The following is a 20,564-nucleotide window of genomic DNA, read 5'->3' on the forward strand; positions in this document are numbered from 1 at the left end:
GAGTTTGCGCTGGGCGAGAGATTCATCATAAATGCAAGAAGCTAGGTAAGGGGACAATGCCGTACAGTACTCTTTGTAAAACCGAATTGGGATTTCATCCGAACCTGCTGATTTATTTGCATTCAAATCTTTCACTTATTTCTATAGGCGAGGGACGTTTATATTACTATGTCGTACATGCGCGGAGTCTGTTCGATGATCAAATGACGGTATGTTTGTACGATACTCCTGCGTGGACCATATCTTGAAAGCGAAATTTCAAACTTTGGCATTCATTTTGCTGTCTTCGACTGCCAAACCAGACTGGTCAACAGGGGACGGAATGGAAGCCTTTTGCCCGCTTAACAATTTTATATAGCACCAGAATTTTCTCGGGTTCTCCGCCAGATCTTTTGCTAAGGTATAAAGGTGGTAGTTGTTGAATTCTTCGCGCATAGACCTTTTCACAGACGTACGAACATCTGACAACCTATGCTTGTCGCCATTTGCACATTCTCTTTTGAACTGAGAGTGCAACAGCCACTGCTTCCAAATTTCGTTATTAAACCATGGTGTGTCTTTTCCATCATTAATCCAATTACTAGGCACATTATTCTCCATACTACGATTTACCATTTGCTTAAAGTCTGCCCATAATTCCTCTGCGTCTATCTTACTGAAACTAGGTGATGTCAGTTCATTGTCTAAGTGAGATGCTAACAACTACTTATCTGCTCTTTCAAAACAGTCTTCATTTTATAATTAGTTACAGGACTGCGAATATCCATTGCGATGTTTCCACTTAAAAACGCACCCTTTTCCTTTTTCTTATTAATTTCTTTTTTGTCAGCGTGGATGGTGCAAATTTAATAAACATCTTTAAGTTACAGGAAATTTATAGCGCTGGAGTTGTCTGTCTCACACAGCATTGTTTCATTCTCGGGAATTGTCTTTCGCCGCTTATATTCTGTAAACAATTGCGCAAGCCCCTTTGTGTTATTTTGCGCCAAGTTCTAATTATTTCTGTTGAAAATCACAGCCACCTCCAGGCACATTTCCTTTCTTAGTAACTCGAAAGTCTCCGCCCACCTAATCCACTATTACTGCCGGACTGTCATTTTCATTATTAAATGTGTATGTTTCTGGTTTATCTTTTCAACTTGACAGACATTTAAAGACGTCCAAGGATGGTTCTATAATTTTTTCTCACTTGTTTGTTACTGAGCTATCACCAATCTCAATTGATGAAATGTGATGTCTATCCAACATAAACATGTTTCATCAAGAAATGGAAAATTCTGAGAAGAAAAACTTGTTAGGTAAGGCACGGTGACTCTGAGATTTTAAAGCACTTAACTAAGTACGCATCACTGGATCGTACTACAACCATCAACCATATTAACCTTTTTTTACTACAGAGGAATTACGATACAGAATATCCGAACTCAGTGGACATAGTTCTGGAGTAGAAAGGTAGATTAGCTACCCTTAAGATCAAAGTAAATGTGCTACTGAACGTCGGCAATGACATTATTCAATCAGTTGAACAAATAACAACATTTTGAAAGTGGCTCGCAGTTAATTTACGAATCTAATTGCTGCGTTGAAGCTTAATGCCTAATATGCCTAGAACAAAATGTCTACATGTAGACGCAACCCTTACGACAATGTGATACAGAAACTTAAACTTGGAACTTGGAACTTTGGAAGAAAGGTGATTCTCGTAGAATCCCATTATCCTAAATTTAGAGGTCGCTAAATGTGTTAACCTGCGCTACAGTTCTGCTGCCTCCACCGTGTATTTCTCGCAGGAAGCGAGTGACTACCGTAAGAGAGATGAATTTGTGAACAAAGGCGTATGACCGGTTCTTTTTCCTATGCTCAATACGCAAGCTGGTTACGTCAGAGAGTGTCTCTCATTGTACGCTTTACTGTGCACGGTACTGTGGGTTGATTAGTAATTCTGTGGTTGTGGATGCATATGAAGATGTGCAAAACCTGTACGTACGGATAGTGCTAAGATGTGGCATCGAAACATATACTAATACACATAAGCCACCTACAAATTGAGAACCGCAGTATATGAGGCATAATGAGGTGTCACGTCCACTTGACTAAAAGAATGGATCGACTAATGACACAGACCCTGAGCCATCAAGGAATGGTCAATGGAAAGAAGTGCAAAGAGTTAAAATTGAAGCCGGAAACTGAGGTTGGACTTCATGTCAAGTTTAGACAAAATTTTCTAGTTGGTGTCATGAGCGGCAGAATAATGTAAGTTAATGTGGATCAGTAGGAAAAACAAACCCGTAATGTTCGGATACCGTATCAGTAGTGTCCTGGTTGACACAGTTAAGTCTTTACAATATCTGAGCGTAACGCTGCAAAGTGATATGAAATGGAAGGAGCATGTGAGAACTACGGGAGGGAAGGGAATGATCGACTTCGGTTTATTGGGAGAATTTTAGGAAGGAGTGGTTCACCTCTAAATGAATCCACATATATGACGCTAGAGTGAAATATTCTTGAGTACTGCTAGAGTGTTTGGCGTCCGTTCCAAATCGGATTAAAGGAAGCCATCGAAACAATTCAGAGGCGAGCTGCTAGATTTGTTTCCGGTATCTTCGAGCAACACGCATGTATTACGGGGATGCTTCGGGAGCTCAAATTGGAATCCCTGGAGGGAAGATGACGTTCTTTTCGAGGAACACTATTGGGAAACTCTAGAGAAGCAGCATTTGAAGTTGACTGGAGGACGATTCTACTTTCGCCAGCATACATTTTGCGTAAGAACCACGAAGATAAGAACGAGAAATGAGGGCTCATACTGAGGCATATAGCCAGTCGTTTCTTGCTCTCTCTATTTGCGCGTGGAACAGGAAAGGAAACGACTAGAAGTGGTACAGGGCACCCTCCGCCACGCACCTAGAGTGGCCTGCGGCGTATGTTTGTAGATGTTCACACGTGAGCTAAAACATTACGACCACCTGTTCAGTAGCGTGTTGGTCCAATTTTCAAACACAGTATAGCAGCGATTCTGCTTGGCATGGATTCTACATATTCTTGACAGGTTTCTAAAGGTACGTGGCGCCAGGTGACTACTCACAAATCACTAAATTCCCTCAAATTACGGGATGGTGGTTTGGGAGGGGGGGGGGGGGTGACTCAGCTGGTGCTCGATATGTGTTCCAGTGGATCCAGATCAAGGGCATTTTCTGGCTAAGACATCAATGTGATTTCAATATCATATTCTTCCAACCACTGCAGCACGGGTCTGGCCTTGTGTGGCGAAGAATTATCCTGCTGGAAGATGTCATCGGCATCAGAGCAGATTTCAACCATGAAGGGTTTTAGGTGGTCCGCAATAATGTTCACGTAGTTCACTGCTGTCATGGTGTCTTTGAGTATTACCACAAGTCCCATGGATGCCAAGCTCAATGTACCTCACCAGCCTGCAACTGTGGCGCGGTGCCCAAGTAGCCAGTCGTTTGGATGACGGCGTGTAAGGACCCAAGCATCAACCTGGTGTAACAAGAAATGCGGTTCATTCGACAGGCGCCACGATCTATTGATCCACGGTGAAAACTGGGCGATGCTGCGCCCCCTGCAAACGTAACTGACGGTGTCGCTGGGTCAATACAGGAACACGTAGGAGTCGTGTGATGTGGTGCTCCATGTCCAACAATGATCCTTGAACGGTGTGCTCCGAAACACTTGCGCCAACACCAGTATTGTACTGTGTCGTCAGATCTGCCGCAGATTGCTGCCCACCCTGGGTTACACAATGGGGGATCCTCCGACGTCTACGTTTTGTGATGAGACGTGGAAGTCCAGTACCATACGGCCTTCGCATTATTCCACCATCCTTCAACCACTTTTCATAGGTGCTCACGAAAGTAGTACACAAACAGCCGACCTGCTGGCTGCGCGGTTTGAGGCGCCATGTCACGGATTGCACGGTCCCTCCCGCCGGAGGTTCGAGTCCTCCCTCGGACATGAGTGTGTGTATAGTTCTTAGCATAAGTTTGTTTCAGGTAGTTTCAGTAGTGGGTAGGTCTAGGGACCGATGATCTTAGCAGTTTGGTCCCTTAGGAATTACCACATACTTGAACATTTGCAGACCGGCTTCGCCCATTCCAGAGCTTCTCGTTTCTAGCCGCAGCGCCATGACGTTGTGCCTTTTGTCAAAACCGCTCATATTAGCGACTTTCCGCATTTGTGGCCAGTATCTTCGCTATAATGACTGCCCATTCGTCTCTCCTCCGCTTACATTCTTTCCGTACTGCGCCACGTACCCGTAACATCACCAGCAGGCTTTCAACCTCTCGGTGGGCGGTGGTCACAATGTTTTGGATCGTCAGCGTAGACGTAGAAGTGCAAGTAGCACTTACTTAGGTCGTCTTCAATTATCATGTATGCAGAGCAGAGTTTTCTCGCTGTTCGAACTCTGTCTGCTGAGCCACTGTCATTTTATAGGGATGCAGTATTAAAGAAAAAATCATAAAATTTTTCTCTCACACACGCGGCTCACCCACAGATAGACTACATCAATAATACACCGTGTGATGAAAAGTATTCGGGGCGAGAGGCGGAGCTACCAGTATGAAAGGAGGCGGGGAGTATTGTGTTGCCAGTCGGGAAGGATTAACAGCAGACTGGTCGGTCAGGACAGCTCAGTGACTTCGACTGCTCATTGGAGTAACAGATCCGTCAGGATCATTAAAAAAAATGGTTCAAATGGCTCTGAGCACTATGGGATTTAACATCTATGGTCATCAGTCCCCTAGAACTTAGAACTACTTAAACCTAACTAACCTAAGGACAGCACACAACACCCAGTCATCACGAGGCAGAGAAAATCCCTGACCCCGGCGGGAATCGAACGCGGGCGCGGGAAGCGAGAACGCTACCGCACGACCACGGGGTGCGGACTGGATCATTTCAACCCTCCTAAATCTGCTGACAGCAATCCACGTCGCTTTGATTTGATTGCAGGCCGCAGATGATTTTTTAGGAGATCTGTGTACGATGCACTGGTGACAGTGGTCCCTGTAGGCATGTAATACTCCAAAATGACGCCTTTTTCTTCCCAAAAGAGAGTCAGCATAACCTCCCCTGCTGATGGTTCTGTTCGAAACTTCTTTGGTTTTGGTGATGAGGAATGGCACCATTCCTTGCTCGCTCTCTTCGTTTCCGGTTGGTGGAAGTGAACCCAGGTTTCGTCACCAGTAACGATTCTTGCAAGGAAGCCACCACCTTCTAGTTCAAAGTGCCGAAGAAGTTCTTTACAAACATCAACACGTCGTTCTCTCATTTCAAGAGTCAGCTGCAGTGGCACCCATCTTGCAGACACTTTGTGAAACTGGATGGTGGAAGTGAACCTAAGTCGACCGCGCGTGATGTGAATGTGATGTGCAAACGCGAAGGAAGAACCCTGGCTAAACCAAGATGAGGTACACCTTACGTACTGATGGACAGGGCCCGTCCAGCACTGCCGAGGGTAGTTACAACAATCGCAGGAATCACTCGTCAGTTCCGAAGTGCTACCAGCATTTCAGATAGCACAGTGACTGAGTGTAAGGAATTAAAAGAATGGGGTAAAACGGTTGAGCAGCTCCTTATAAGACACTCATTTTATTAGTCAATGATAAGTGACGCCAGAGGTGTAAAGAGCGAGGCCGCTAGGTGGTGGACGACTGGAAACGAGTGATTTGGAACGATGAATCACGCTGCATCCTGTGACAATCCGTTGGAAAACTTAGGGTCTGATAAATGCTTGGAGAACGTTACCTACCATGTTACTTACCATCATTTGTAGCACCAACAGTGAAATAACGGAGGAGGAAGAGGTAATGTATGTGGGTGTTTTTCGTGGTTAGGGTGGGTCCCCATATCGCGCTTAAGAAAATGCTAAATGCGGAAGGATATGAATACATTTTACAGCACTATGTTCTACGTAAAGCAGAGGAATAGTTCGGAACCGATGACTGTATCAGCATGACAACGCACCCTGTCATAAAGCAGCTTTTTTGAGGGAATGGTTTCTGGACAATAACGTTCCTGAAATGGACTGGATTGCCCAGACTCCCGACATGAAACCAATGGAATGCATTTGGGATGAGTTAGAACGTTGATATCGTTCCAGATGCCAGAGTCCAAGATCCCTCAACCCTCTGTGGTCTTGGCTCTCGAGGAAGGTTGGCCTGCTGTTTAACCACATACATGCAGACACCTCACTGAAAGTGTTCTAAGCAGACATTTTTGAGTGGATAGTGTATGTACAGTAGTAAAGAGCGTCATGTACAGCGAAAACACGAGTCAAGGACGAATGCCTTTTGACGCGACTTCAGAATGCTTGATGTCGATTACGGTAGCGTGATTGTTAAGTCACTGCCTGCTTATTCATTTGACGCTGGTTTCAAATCTCTATCTCTCCACAGTGATTTAGTTTTCTGTCGTTCACCCGAATAATAAAAATAATAATAATGCTGTAGGTCTACTGTAATGAATGTGTAAACAATATTATTTCGAGAAACTGCTATAACTTTCACGCCTTTTCTAACGTACTTCCGCCACTAGGACGGGCTACCAACCCAGCTGATATAGAAAATATTCATGAAGTATGCGCAATGCTAGGAATGTATCTCGCCGGGGGCTCAGAAAGGAAACTCCCAGATTCCTTCACGTGACATCGTCTTATATGACATGGCGTGCCTTGCATTATCGTGTCCTCAAATTTACAGGACCTCGTGAACCTTCACTTGGGCGCTTGGTATGCTAGGTATTTTCTTGCAGCTACTAGCGTTTCATCAATCAACGCAGTCGAATGGTAGGGAGGATCCTTAAGGAACGCCGTAACTAGTGACTACTAGCGTACTTATCCTTGACCAGCTAAATCAAGAAATAACCTCCCATGACCCCTTTACCAAAGAGCCATCTCTCTCTCTCTCGCGCACACACACACACACACACACACACACACACACACACACAGGTACACGCACGCACACACACACACACACACACACACACACACACACACACACACACACACAGGTACACGCGCACGTACACATACAATTTAGTTCAGTCTAGTTTGACACTTGTTCATTGGATCATTGACATGGAAATTTATTATCATGCAGAACACATCAATATATTACAAAGTCAGTGCGCAACTGCATTTACTTCTGTGCTTACATTCCGCCAATTTACTCAGTTGTCCTAACATCTAATTATTTTATGATATATTAACACCTGTTAACGAAATAACTAAAAACATAAAGAAGTTAGGAGGTTCTTCGCATAAGTGGCGAGGAAAAGAGTACGTGTGAACACAAATGAGAAGAAAGAATAGAATGATATGTTAAGATATCAGGAAACAACTTCTTTGGTAGTCGGAGGAAGTTGTATAAGCAAAAATAGTAGGAGAAGACAGAGATTGGAACATATACTGCAAATAATTGAAGATATTTGGTGGAAGTACTACTCTGAGATTGGAACAGAATAGGGAATCGTGACTGGCAGCAACAAATCTGACAGAAGTGTTATGTGCCCAAAATAAGTCCTAATTCCTAGACCTACATTAGTTGTTTTAATTCGTTTCCAGTATTTTCTTTTTAGCAGTTAGATCCTGTAGATCACTGAGTAGCTGGCTAAAGATTTACGGCTGGTTAGCGCTCTCCTCTTAACGCTGTGATAAGGCAAGTCATGGTTGACCTAGATATTTTTTCCTTCTTACGTTAGTTTTTTAAATTCATAGTTGTTCTCGAAAGGCTATTACAGACGTCAACCAATTACGCAAGAAAATGCATGCACGGCATGGCTTGTTGTCAATATAGCAAGCTGTTTAAGGAGCTCTCCAAGAGATTCAGAGTTGGTGCCCACATATTAAGTTGTTTTCGTGATTCTTCGGTGACACTTGCCAGCGACATTTAATTATGAACATGCTTGTAATTCTACTACTCCAAGTAGATTAAGTTTCTACCGTTTGTGTATGTATGCAATGTTGTACCCTGTATAATGTAAGGTCAGCATTGTTTAATGCCTAGGATATAGCATTAGCAAGCCTTAGTAGTTAGTAGCAAAACTACAACACCAGGGCTGCGTTAGTAGTCTACATTTAATACTTTGCCCACGTCGGTCCCTATTCGCCTGTGTCGCTGATGTCTGACCAGCTCTGCTACCGCTACTGCTAGTACGATAATGCAGTGCCTGTGGTATTCAGATACAAGGGCGATGTACTTGAGGACAATATTATGGAAATGGAAGAGGATGTAAATGAAGATGAAATGGGAGATATGATACTGCATGAAGATTTTGACAGAGCACTGAAAGACCTGAGTCGAAACAAAGCCCAGGAAGTAGACAACATTCCATTAGAACTACTGACAGCCTTGGGAGAGCCAGTCCTGACAAAACTCTACCATCTGGTGAGAAAGATGTATGAGACAGGCGAAATACCCTCAGACTTCAAGAAGAATATAATAATTCCAATCCCAAAGAAAGCAGGTGTTGACAGATGTGAAAATTACCGAACTATCAGTTTAATAAGCCACAGCTGCAAAATACTAACGCGAATTCTTTACAGACGAATGGAAAAACTAGTAGAAGCCGACCTCGGGGAAGATCAGTTTGGATTCCGTAGAAATATTGGAACACGTGAGGCATACTGACCTTACGACTTACCTTAGAAGCTAGATTAAGGAAAGGTAAACCTACGTTTCTAGCATTTGTAGACTTAGAGAAAGCTTTTGACAATGTAGAGTGGAATACTCTCTTTCAAATTCTGAAGGTGGAAGGGGTAAAATATAGGGAGCCAAATGCTATTTACAATTTGTACAGAAACCAAATGGCAGTTATAAGAGTCGAGGGACATGAAAGAGAAGCAGTGTTGGGAAGGGAGTGAGACAGGGTTGTAGCCAATCCCCAATGTTATTCAATCTGTATATTGAGCAAGCAGTGAAGGAAACAAAAGAAAAATTCGGAGTAGGTATTAAAATCCATGGAGAAGAAATAAAAACTTTGAGGTTTGCCGATGACATTGTAATTATGTCAGAGACAGCAAAGGACTTGGAAGAGCAGTTGAACGGAATGGATAGTGTCTTGAAAGGAGGATATAAGATGAACATCAACAAAAACAAAACGAGGATAATGGAATGTAGTCGAATTAAGTCAGGTGATGCTGATGGTATTAGATTAGGAAATGAGACACTTAAAGTAGTAAAGGAGTTTTGCTATTTGGGGAACAAAATAACTGATGATTGTCGAAGTAGAGAGGATATAAAATGTATACTGGCAATGGCAAGGAAAGCGTTTCTGAAGAAGAGAAATTTGTTAACATCGAGAATAGATTTAAGTGTCAGGAAGTCGTTTCTGAAAGTATTTGTATGGAGTGTAGCAATGTATGGAAGTGAAACATGGACGATAAATAATTTGGACAAGAAGAGAATAGAAGCTTTCAAAATATGGTGCTACAGAAGAATGCTGAAGATTAGATGGGTAGATCACATAACTAATGAGGAGGTACTGAATAGGATTGGGGAGAAGAGAAGTTTGTGGCACAACTTGACCAGAAGAAGGGGTCGGTTGGTAGGACATGTTCTAAGGCATCAAGGGATCTCCAATTTAGTATTGGAGGGCAGCGTGGAGGGTAAAAATCGTAGAGGGAGACCAAGAGATGAATACACTAAGCATATTCCAAAGGATGTAGGCTGTAGTAGGTACTGGGAGATGAAGAAGCTTGCACAGGATAAAGTAGCATGGAGAGCTGCATCAAAACAGTCTCGGGACTGAAGACCACAACAGCAACGTGGTATTCAGAATTACGATGCAATATTCCTTCGGACATGCAGCGACTACAGCCGCTATGAAATACATGAAATGTATTCGCAGTTGTGGATATGGACAATTATTAACTGTATAACGGAATGGAGCGGGACTCGAACCCGGAAGTCCCGATAATCGCGAGCAGTCGCCTTACCTTTTGGCTAGGCAAGCATGACTCAACACCACACTTAACTTCTATATGTCGTCAACCACGTGTCTACAACCTGTACTCGTACATCCATTACGTATATTCCCCTACAGGGGAGACAGTTTACTTGAAAGTCGCTTGCCTGGTGTCGGCGGATAAATGCGATATTGCAGTGCCTGTGTTATTCCGAATTACGGTGCAGTGTTCCTTCGGAGGTGCACGCATGTCCGGAGCATCAGGCACTGCAGCTACTAAGCCGTTATGAAATACATGAGATGTATTCACAGTTGCGAGTAAGGACAACCGCCAGCTGTATAATAGAATGACAACAATGAAAATAGAGAAAACCAGGCTCCACTCTCGGTGCGGCACAAATTTTCATTGTCGTGATTCCATTATACAGTTGATGGTTGTCTATACTAGCAACGGCGAATACATTTTATGTACTACGGTACCACTGAGGCTACGCTGGAGACGAAACCTCTCCGTCGTTCCTAGGTTCCCAGTTCGACACAATACAACGCTGGAATTTAAATGCTAGGCATGTTTGCTTTTTTTCCGTTATATTTTCAGTACGAACATAAAAATTGTGTCATCTGTACTGTAGCTTGTCTATCGGGTAGCAGCGCTATGGCGGTTTAGGCATCTTTATAAATGTCTACTGCAGTGATTTTCAGCCTTTTCGGGTCCATGGCACCCTTGACCTGAACGTGAAATACCCGTGGTTTCTTTCGCACATGAAATCTGACTCGAGGTCTAGGATAAATAAACCTAAGTAGCTCTTTACAATATCCATTATCTCACTTGTCGTTAATGGCTGACCCCATTTTGCATATTTAAATAATCCACTGACTAATGTCTTCTCTTCTTCTAAACTCAAAACAGTTTGTCCATCTATTTTCAAAGGATTTTTGTTATTTAATTTCGTTGAAAGTTTACTAGGTGGTACACCATTTTTTAATGCATTCCTGAGTGATAATTTACATGCCTTGACATCACTGACAGCTTTCTGCAGACTTGTCTCACTGTATTTTTGAGAGCCACTTGGCCCAATCTTCTTTTTGTATACCTGTGGCATGTTCCAATTTACCCTGAAAAAATATGATTTTCTACCTTTATGCCTGCAGCTAATGAATAACATAACCAAACCCAACCTAACTTTTCAAACATCATCACTGATAGTTGTCCTCCACATTCCAATCTCAGAGAACTGTATTACTATTACCAGAGTAGCTGTGCAACAGTTTGTTTCCAGAGTTTTAGAAAAAAGGTAAAGTTTATACTTATATACATCATTTTTTTTAAAAATCACATACCTCTTTGACACATACAATTTTTACGTCACTGGAACATCTGTGGTGACTCTAGAGGGTGGTTTCCATTAGTTATACCAAAGTATCACTCCACAGCAAAGATGACTTGTTGAAATGGATACCGTGTTCCATTTCACCCCAGTAGTTCCAAATCACCCCAAGTGACGGTACTGCTAGTGTCCGCCTTGCTATTATTGTCTGTGGAGTCGTTCGCCGCCTATGTTGATTGGCACCTGCATTCTCGCCGCTGCAAGTACACTTTATGCAGCGCTCTCAATATTGTGTCAGCGCTGTCGCTGAGGTCGGTATACAGTTTTGGTCTCGAGGCGATTGTGTAATGCCGTCGTGTTGTGTGTGAGTCGTCTTTCCTGCGACCAACGGTTGCAGTACAGGAGTACCTGCTCCGGGTGCGTTCCTCTCCACTGGCACATCAGCCTCCTCGCCAAGATTTACACGCAGAAAGCGCACGGGATATGGTCCGCGGTCAGAAAACGAACAATGCCCAGTGTGGGGTTGACGTGTTTCATCTTCAACTACTATCTGGTGTTGGGGAGGAATACAGATACCATATGGTCCTTTTTGCAGTGGTATGAACGCTTTTGCCGTGAGTTCATTCCCCAATTTTTCAGGTGTCTCAAGGTTTGTATTTCTTCCCCCCGTGCCTCGTCTGTCGTTTTTCAGAGACAATATGCAGAGTATTGTGAAGTCGACAAAACATTTTAAATGGCTGAACATAATGTATCAAATGATACAATACGTGAAAGATAAACGCTCAGAGGTTTGACCCTCTCTCTCTCTCCTTCTTGTTAATTTTTAACAGTTTGTCGCTAGTGAAGTTCACCATACTTGCTGGAAACAGTGACCAACGAGGCAGAGAGCCTCCTGGTCTATGGCGCCTTGTCACGGTTCGCGCGGATGAACCGTCGGAGATTTGAGTCCTCCCTCGCGCATGGGTTGTGTGTTGTCCTTAGCGTAAGTTAGTTTAAGTTAGATTAAGTAGTTTTTTAAGTCTAGGGACCGATGACATCTGCAGTTTGGTCCCGTAGAAGCTTACCACAAATTTCCAAGTTTCCCGGCAGAGAAAATTTTTTGTTGTTGAGGTCTTCAGTCCTGAGACTGGATTGGTGCAGCTCTCCATGCTACTATATCCTGTGCAAGCTTCTTCATCTCCCAGTACCTACTGCAGCCTACATCCTTCTGAATCTACTTAGTGTATTCATCTCTTGGCATCCCTCTACGATTTTTACCCTCCACACTGCCCTCCAATACTAAATTGGTGATCAGAACATGTCCTACCAACCTATCCCTTCTTCTAGTCAAGTTGTGCCACAAGCTCCTCTTCTCCCCAATTCTATTCAATACCTCCTCAGCTGGCCGAAGTGGCCGTGCGGTTAAAGGCGCTGCAGTCTGGAACCGCAAGACCGCTACGGTCGCAGGTTCGAATCCTGCCTCCGGCATGGATGTTTGTGATGTCCTTGGGTTAGTTAGGTTTAACTAGTTCTAAGTTCTAGGGGACTAATGACCTCAGCAGTTGAGTCCCATAGTGCTCCGAGCCATTTGAACCAATACCTCCTCATTAGTTATGTGATCTACCCATATAATCTTCAGCATTCTTCTGTAGCACCACATTTCGAAAGCTTCTATTCTCTTCTTGTCTAAACTATTTATCGTCCACGTTTCACTTCCATACATGGCTACACTCCATACAAATACTTTCAGAAACTACTTCCTGACACTTAAATCTATTCTCGATGTTAAAAAATTTTTCTTCTTCAGAAACGCTTTCCTTGCCATTGCCAGTCTACATTTTATATCCTCTCTACTTCGACCATCATCAGTTATTTTGCTCCCCAGATAGCAAAACTACTTTACTACTTTAAGTGTCTCATTTCCTAATGTAATTCCCTGAGCATCACCCGACTTAATTCGACTACATTCCATTATCTTCGTTTTGTTTTTGTTGATGTTCATCTTATACCCTCCATTCAAGACACTGTCCATTCCGTTCAACTGCTCTTCCAAGTCCTTTGCTGTCTCTGACAGAATTACAATGTCATCGGCGAACCTCAAAGTTTTTATTTCTTCTCCATGGATTTTAATACCTACTCCGAACATTTCTTTTGTTTCAAAAAAATGGTTCAAATGGCTCTGAGCACTATGCGACTTAACTTCTGAGGTCATCAGTCGCCTAGAACTCAGAACTAATTAAACCTAACTAACCTAAGGACATCACACACATCCATGCCCGAGGCAGGATTCGAAGCTGCGACCGGAGCGGTCGCTCGGCTCCAGATCTTTTGTTTCCTTTACTGCTTGCTCAATATACAGATTGAATAACATCGGGGAGAGGCTACAACCCTGTCTCACTCCCTTCCCAAGCACTCCTTCCCTTTCATACCCCTCGACTCTTATAACTGCCATCTGGTTTCTGTACAAATTGTAAATAGCCTTTCGCTCCATGTTTTTACCCCTGCCACCTTCAGAATTTGAAAGAGAGTATTCCAATCAACATTGTCAAAAGCTTTCTCCAAGTCTACAAATGCTAGAAACGTAGGTTTGCCTTTCCTTAATCTTTCTTCTAAGATAAGTCGTAAGTTCAGTATTGCCTCACGTGTTCGGAAGGAGTATATAGAGGGTCTATGCAAGAGCGATGTACTTGAGGACAATATTATGGAAATGGAAGAGGATGTAGATGAAGATGAAGTGGGAGATACGACACTGCGTGAAGAGTTTGACACAGCACTGAAAGACCTGAGTCGAAACGAGGCCCCGGGAGTAGACAACATTCCATTAGAACTACTGACGGCCTTGGGAGAGATAGTCTTGACAAAACTCTACCATCTGGTGAGAAAGATGTATGACACAGGCAAAATACCCTCAGACTTCAAGAAGAATATAATAGTTCCAATCCCAAAGAAAGCAGGTGTTGACAGATGTGAAAATTACCGAACTATGAGTTTAATAAGTCACAGCTGCAAAATACTAACGCGAATTCTTTGCAGACGAATGGAAAAACTGATAGAAGCCGACCTCGGGGAAGATCAGTTTGGATTCCGTAGAAATTTGGTGTTGCCAATCGATGGGTAGTGCAAAGGAATTCTCGTGTCGTGTTTCACATCAGCAATTTAGAACTACATTCTGAAGCGGTACAAAAAATTCATTGACAGAATTGTCGGTGCAGTCACCTACCTCGACACACTAGAATTGTGGCTCATGCCACAATCTGAAACTGTCAGCAGGGATTTCGTCTTCCAACATGATGGCGCCCTTAAACATTGCCACAATTGAGTATGAGATTACCTAACTGAGATGTCACGTCGCGGGATAGGCCGCGTCGCGGCTGATGACCTGCCGATACTTGAGTGGGCGCCACGGTTGTCAGATCTGAGGCCTTGCGATATTTCTTGTGGAATTGTATGTGCGTTTCTGTTCCATCTCTAACACACAATCTCGAAGACTTGAGACATTGCATCGCTGCAGGTGTTCTTACCTTCAATGCAGATGTGCTTGGTCGGATATGGGTTGTATTGAACTGTTGTTTAGAAGGGTGCCGTATGACGGAGGATAAACTTTGAGTGTTCGTCTTTCACACACTCTATCATTTGTTACGTTCTTTCATGGACATTATACATTGAAGAGCCAAAAAACTGGTACACGTCCCCAAAATCGTGCAGAGCTCCCGCGAGCGCGCAGAAGTGCCACAGCACGACGTGGCATGGACTCGACTAATGTCTGAAGTAGTGCTGGACGGAACCGACACCATGAATCCTGCAGGGCTGTCCATAAAGCAGTAAGAGTACGAGGGGGTGGAGATCTCTTCTGAACAGCAAGTTGCAAGACATCCCAGATATATTCAACAATGTTCATGTCTGAGGAGTTTGGTGGTCAGCGGAGGTGTTTAAACTCAGAAGAGAGTTCCTGGAGCCACTCTGTAGCAATTCTGGACGTGTGGCGTGTCGTATTGTCCTTCTGGAATTGCCAAAGTGATCAGACAGGATACCTACGTACGTTTCACGTTTAGACGCATCAGGGGTCCCATATCACTCTAACTCCACACGCCCCACACCATTACAGAGCCTCCACCAGCTTGAACAGTCCCCTGCTGACATGCAGGGTCCATGGATTCTCGAGGTTGTCTCCATATCCGTACACGTCCATCTGCTCGATACAATTTGAAACGAGACTTGGCCGATCAGGCAACATGATTCCAGTCATCAGTTCAATGTCAGTGTTGAAGGACACAGGCGAGGGGTAAAGCTCTGTGTCGTTCAGTCGTCAAGTCTACACGAGTGGGCCCTCTGTTCGGAAAGCCCATATCGATGATAATGGTTAGTACGCTTACACTTATTGATGGTCCAGCATTGAAATCTGCAGCAATTTGTTGAAGGATTGCATTTCTGTCAGTTCAACGATTCTCTTCAGTCGTCGATGTTCCCGCTGTTGCAGGATCTTTTTCCGGCCGCAGCGATGTCGGAGATTTGATATTTTACCCGATTTCTGATATTCACGGTACACTAGTAAAATGGTCGTATGGGAGAATCCCCTCTTCGTTGCTACCTCGAAGACGCTGTGTCTCATCGCACGTGTGCCGACTATAAAACCACGTTCAAACTCACTTAAATCTTGATAACCTGCCACTGTAGCAGCAGTAACCGATCTAACAACTGCGCCAGACACTTTTTGTGTATTCTGCATGTTCACGTATCTCTGTATTTGAATACGCATGCCTATACCAGTTTCTTTGGCGCTTTTGTGCAAATACCCTGTACTGCAGCGCGACGATTAATTGTTGGGTATAACCCGAGCATCGCGCACAGTGCCTCGACTGAAGTGCTGCCGAACGTCCCTGATAGCGACAGGAGCACCCTGCTCTGTCCGCATCTTACGACCACGGTTTTAGTCGCGGTGCAGTGTCGTCGTGCTCACAGCCTGGCAGCAGAATATGTCTTAGAATCTAGGAGATCGCACTGGGATGTTCTAACTGCGGTTAAGGGCAGTCTTTCATAAACTGTGTCAATTCTGGCAAGTTTATCCTTGCTGTGGCATTGCAATACCAAAAATACAGATAAAATACCTTCTGCGTCATCCAGAATTTTTCACCATTTAGTATCTGTTGATAACTTGTACTTTACTTCCGTTTCTGAATATGTAAGTTTTATTACAGAAACTATAGTTAGTATGTAAAGGATGTAATAGCGTATTTATTTGTCACAGTGTATAACTGATTTTGATTATAATGTAAATATTGTAAATTTCTAGGTAATAGCTAAGGCAACATTATTTTAATGTGCCGATAGCAACTACGAAGTGGCAGTTGCTGTGCCGTTGTTTATCTTTGCATATGAAGAGACTCTGTCGTGCTGCGATCATTGATGAAGCAGAGTAGCTTCAGTCGTGAAGGAGTGCGGAAGTATTTGTTGAGCTTTCGCACAGACGCGGTGTGCAGATACGATCGCGCCAATGTAGGCGCACCTACTTCGTTAACCCCCGTGTATTGAAAGCACGGTAGTAGTGTACAGGCGGAGAAAGCTGCAATTTTAACTATTGCCTGTCCCATAATTATCCGCGGCTCTGGAGACGACTCAATGTCTCAGCCAACAGCAGCAGCAACAGCGGAAGCTCAGCATTGTCGGCGACAACTTCCTTCGTCGTCCGTAAAGCTACAACATCGTAAGACTTTTAACTAATATTGTACTGGCATTATGCAGTGCCATCTCTTTCACAAAGTTTAATAAATTTCTCGAATGATAACCTGCTGTAGTTGACACTTGTGGGGCACCTGTGTTGTCACTGTCCTTCACCTACATCTACATCTACGGGATTACTCTGCTATTCACAATAAAGTGCCTGGCAGAGGGTTCAATGAACCACCTTCAAGCTGTCTCTCTACCGTTCCACTCTCGAACGGCACGTGGGAAAAACGAGCACATAAATTTTTCTGTGTGAGCCCTGATTCCTCTTATTTTATCGTAATGATCATTTAGACATTATTACCAAGCAGGGTCCCTTTCCTTTCCGTACAATCACCGAGTGTCGTAAAAATATGAAAATTGATTGACTATTTACTGCCAGTTTTGTTTGTTCGGTAGTGCCCAGTTTCGATATAAATTTTGTTGCCTCAGTAATTGTTCATTCTTGTATTGGATAACGGTGGCTAAACCACTTTGCAATTTTGAGTATTAACTTCACTCATTTAAAGTAACGCAAAATTTCAATGGCAAAACTAATAACTAAAGATACAGCACAAATTAAGAGTGGGCAATTTTATTTGTTCTATATTTAGCTTAGCAAGTGACTTCTGCTGGCTTGGTACATACGTTATTGTTATCTTAAAAGTAAATCAGGAGCTCATTTGCTTAAAGTAAATTCAATCTTTCCCTAATTAATAGTAAACTGCTTGCCTATTTCTAAATTTTGCATTACGTTATGCTGAGGTTACTGGAAGTCATTTTTTACGAAACTAAGTTTCAGTTACAATCAGTCATTTAACCAGCAACTTCAATTGCCTTTCAAAATTTAGTATTCCAGACTGGGTAACTGTAAACTCAGTGCTTTCTGATTCATTTATTTTCTCGCGGACTCTTGTGTTGTGGAAAAGGGTGACAACCTTCCGTTGCCACACCAGTGACTATTTGCTTAATCTTCTTTGCCATTACCTTTCTTAAGGTTCTAGAGGTTCATTGCCCTTGTGGGCTGGTGAGCGTTTGATTATTCCTTTTTTGCTAATCGGTATTTTTGTATAAGCAATATTTTTAGTATTAAAAGATTATGTGGTATCCTTTTCCCCCTACGCGGCTCGTGAGCGATTGCACTAAATTCCACCCATTTCAGAATTTTTTTCAGTATCTAGAATAGAGTCTTCCTTCACAAGAGTCTGTTGTGCACTTTCCTCCAACTACCCGGTGTTATTTTGCTTCGATAACGGTAGCTTCACTCACTGTAAAATTTCAGTAGGCAAACGCGATCACGGTCAATTACACACTACTGGCCATTAAAATTGCTACACCACGAAGAAATGCAGATGATAAACGGGTATTCATTGGACAAATATACTAGAACTGACATGTGATTACATTTTCACGCAATTTGGGTGCATAGATCCTGAGAAATCAGTACCCAGAACAACCACCTCTGGCCGTAATAACGGCCTTGATACGCCTGGGCATTGAGTCAAACAGAGCTAGGATGGCGTATACAGCTACAGCTGCTCATGCAAGTTCAACACGATAACACAGTTCATCAAGAGTAGTGACTGGCGTATTGTGACGAGCCAGTTGCTCGGCCACCATTGACCAGACGTTTTTAACTGGTGAAAGATCTGGAGAATGTGCTGGCCAGGGCAGCAGTCGAACATTTTCTGTATCCAGAAAGGCCCGTACAGGACCTGCAACATGCGGTCGTGCATTATCCTGCTGAAATGTAGGGTTTCGCAGGGATCGAATGAAGGGTAGAGGTACGGGTCGTAACACATCTGAAATGTAACGTCCACTGTTCAAAGTGCCGTCAGCGCGAACGAGAGGTGACCGGGACGTGTAACCAATGGCATCCCATACTTTCACGCAGGGTGATACGCCAGTATGCCGATGACGAATACACGCTTCCAATGTGCGTTCACCGCGATGTCGCCAAACACGGATGCGACCATCATGATTCTGTAAACAGAACCTGGATTCATCCGAAAAAATGACGTTTTGCCATTCGTGCGCCCAGGTTCGTCGTTGAGTACACCATCGCAGGCGCTCCTGTCTGTGATGCAGCGTCAGGGGTAACCGCAGCCATGGTCTCCGAGGTGATATTTCATGCTGCTGCAAACGTCGTCGAACTGTTCGTGCAGATGGTTGTTGTCTTGCAAACGTCCCCATCTGTTGACTCAGATTACAAATGTAATACATTACAAATGTAATGTATTGCGAATACATAGAAAGAAGGATCCTTTATTGTATGATTATATGATAGCGGAACAAACACTGGTAGCAGTTACTTCTGTAAAATATCTGGGAGTATGCGTGCGGAACGATTTGAAGTGGAATGATCATATAAAATTAATTGTTGGTAAGGCGGGTACCAGGTTGAGATTCCTTGGGAGAGTGCTTAGAAAATGTAGTCCATCAACAAAGGAGGTGGCTTACAAAACACTCGTTCGACCTATACTTGAGTATTGCTCATCAGTGTGGGCTCCGTACCAGATCGGTCTGACGGAGGAGATAGAGAAGATCCAAAGAAGAGCGGCGCGTTTCGTCACAGGGTTATTTGGTAACCGTGATAGCGTTACGGAGATGTTTAATAAACTCAAGTGGCAGACTCTGCAAGAGCGGCGCTCTGCATCGCGGTGTAGCTTGCTCGCCAGGTTTCGAGAGGGTGCGTTTCTGGATGAGGTATCGAATATATTGCTTCCCCCTACTTATACCTCCCGAGGAGATCACGAATGTAAAATTAGAGAGATTAGAGCGCGCACGGAGGCTTTCAGACAGTCGTTCTTCCCGCGAACCATACGCGACTGGAACAGGAAAGGGAGGTAATGACAGTGGCACGTAAAGTGCCCTCCGCCACACACCGTTGGGTGGCTTGCGGAGTATAAATGTAGATGTAGATGTAGATGTAGACGTGTCTGCACGATCCGTTGCAGCCATGCGGATATGATGCCTGTCATCTCGAATGCTAGTGATACGAGGCCGCTGAGATCCAGCACGGCGTTCCGTATTACCCTCATGAACCCACCGATTCCATATTCTGCCAACAGTCATTGGATCTCGACCAACGCGAGCAGCAATGTCGCGATTCGATAAACCGCAATAGCGATAGGCTACAAACCGACCTTTATCAAAGTCGGAAACGTGATGGTACGCATTTCTCCTCCTTTCACGAGGCATCACAACAACGTTTCACCAGGAAACGCCGATCAACTGCTGTTTGTGTATGAGAAATCGGTTGGAAATATTCCTCGTGTCAGCACGCTGTAGGTGTCGCCACCGGCACCAACCTTGTGTGAATGCTCTGAACAATTAATCATTTGCATATCACAGTATTGTCGTCTTGTCGGTTAAATTTCGCGTCTGTCGCACGTCATCTTCGTGGTGTAGCAATTTTAATGACCAGTAGTGTATCGCAGTCCAGTTGGCCGATTAGGAAGGGGAGGTTAAAGCACGAAACTGTGGATATGAAGACTCTGAGGGGTACTCACCGAGCAGGCTGTAGACGACGCCGAAGACGATGTACATGGAGCAGATGATGGCGGCGGCGGCGTCGGTGTCCGCGGCGGCGCCGTAGTCGAGCCTCGGAGGGCAGGCGGCCGCCCC

General features: G+C 43.9%; 1 protein-coding gene across 1 annotated transcript in view; it reads right to left on the reverse strand.

Annotated features, from left to right (window-relative positions):
- The window catches only part of LOC126473997 (transmembrane protein 198), a 148,708-nt gene extending 128,144 nt beyond the window's left edge, over window positions 1–20,564 (reverse strand). Inside the window, exon 1 of the mRNA XM_050101387.1 lies at window positions 20,450–20,564. Within this exon, the coding sequence (XP_049957344.1) occupies window positions 20,450–20,486 (37 nt within the window). The 5' untranslated portion in view covers window positions 20,487–20,564. The remainder of the gene's footprint in view (window positions 1–20,449) is intronic.

Source organism: Schistocerca serialis, chromosome 4, assembly GCF_023864345.2.
Source record: "Schistocerca serialis cubense isolate TAMUIC-IGC-003099 chromosome 4, iqSchSeri2.2, whole genome shotgun sequence".
In the NCBI taxonomy this organism is placed as follows: Eukaryota; Metazoa; Arthropoda; class Insecta; order Orthoptera; family Acrididae; genus Schistocerca; species Schistocerca serialis.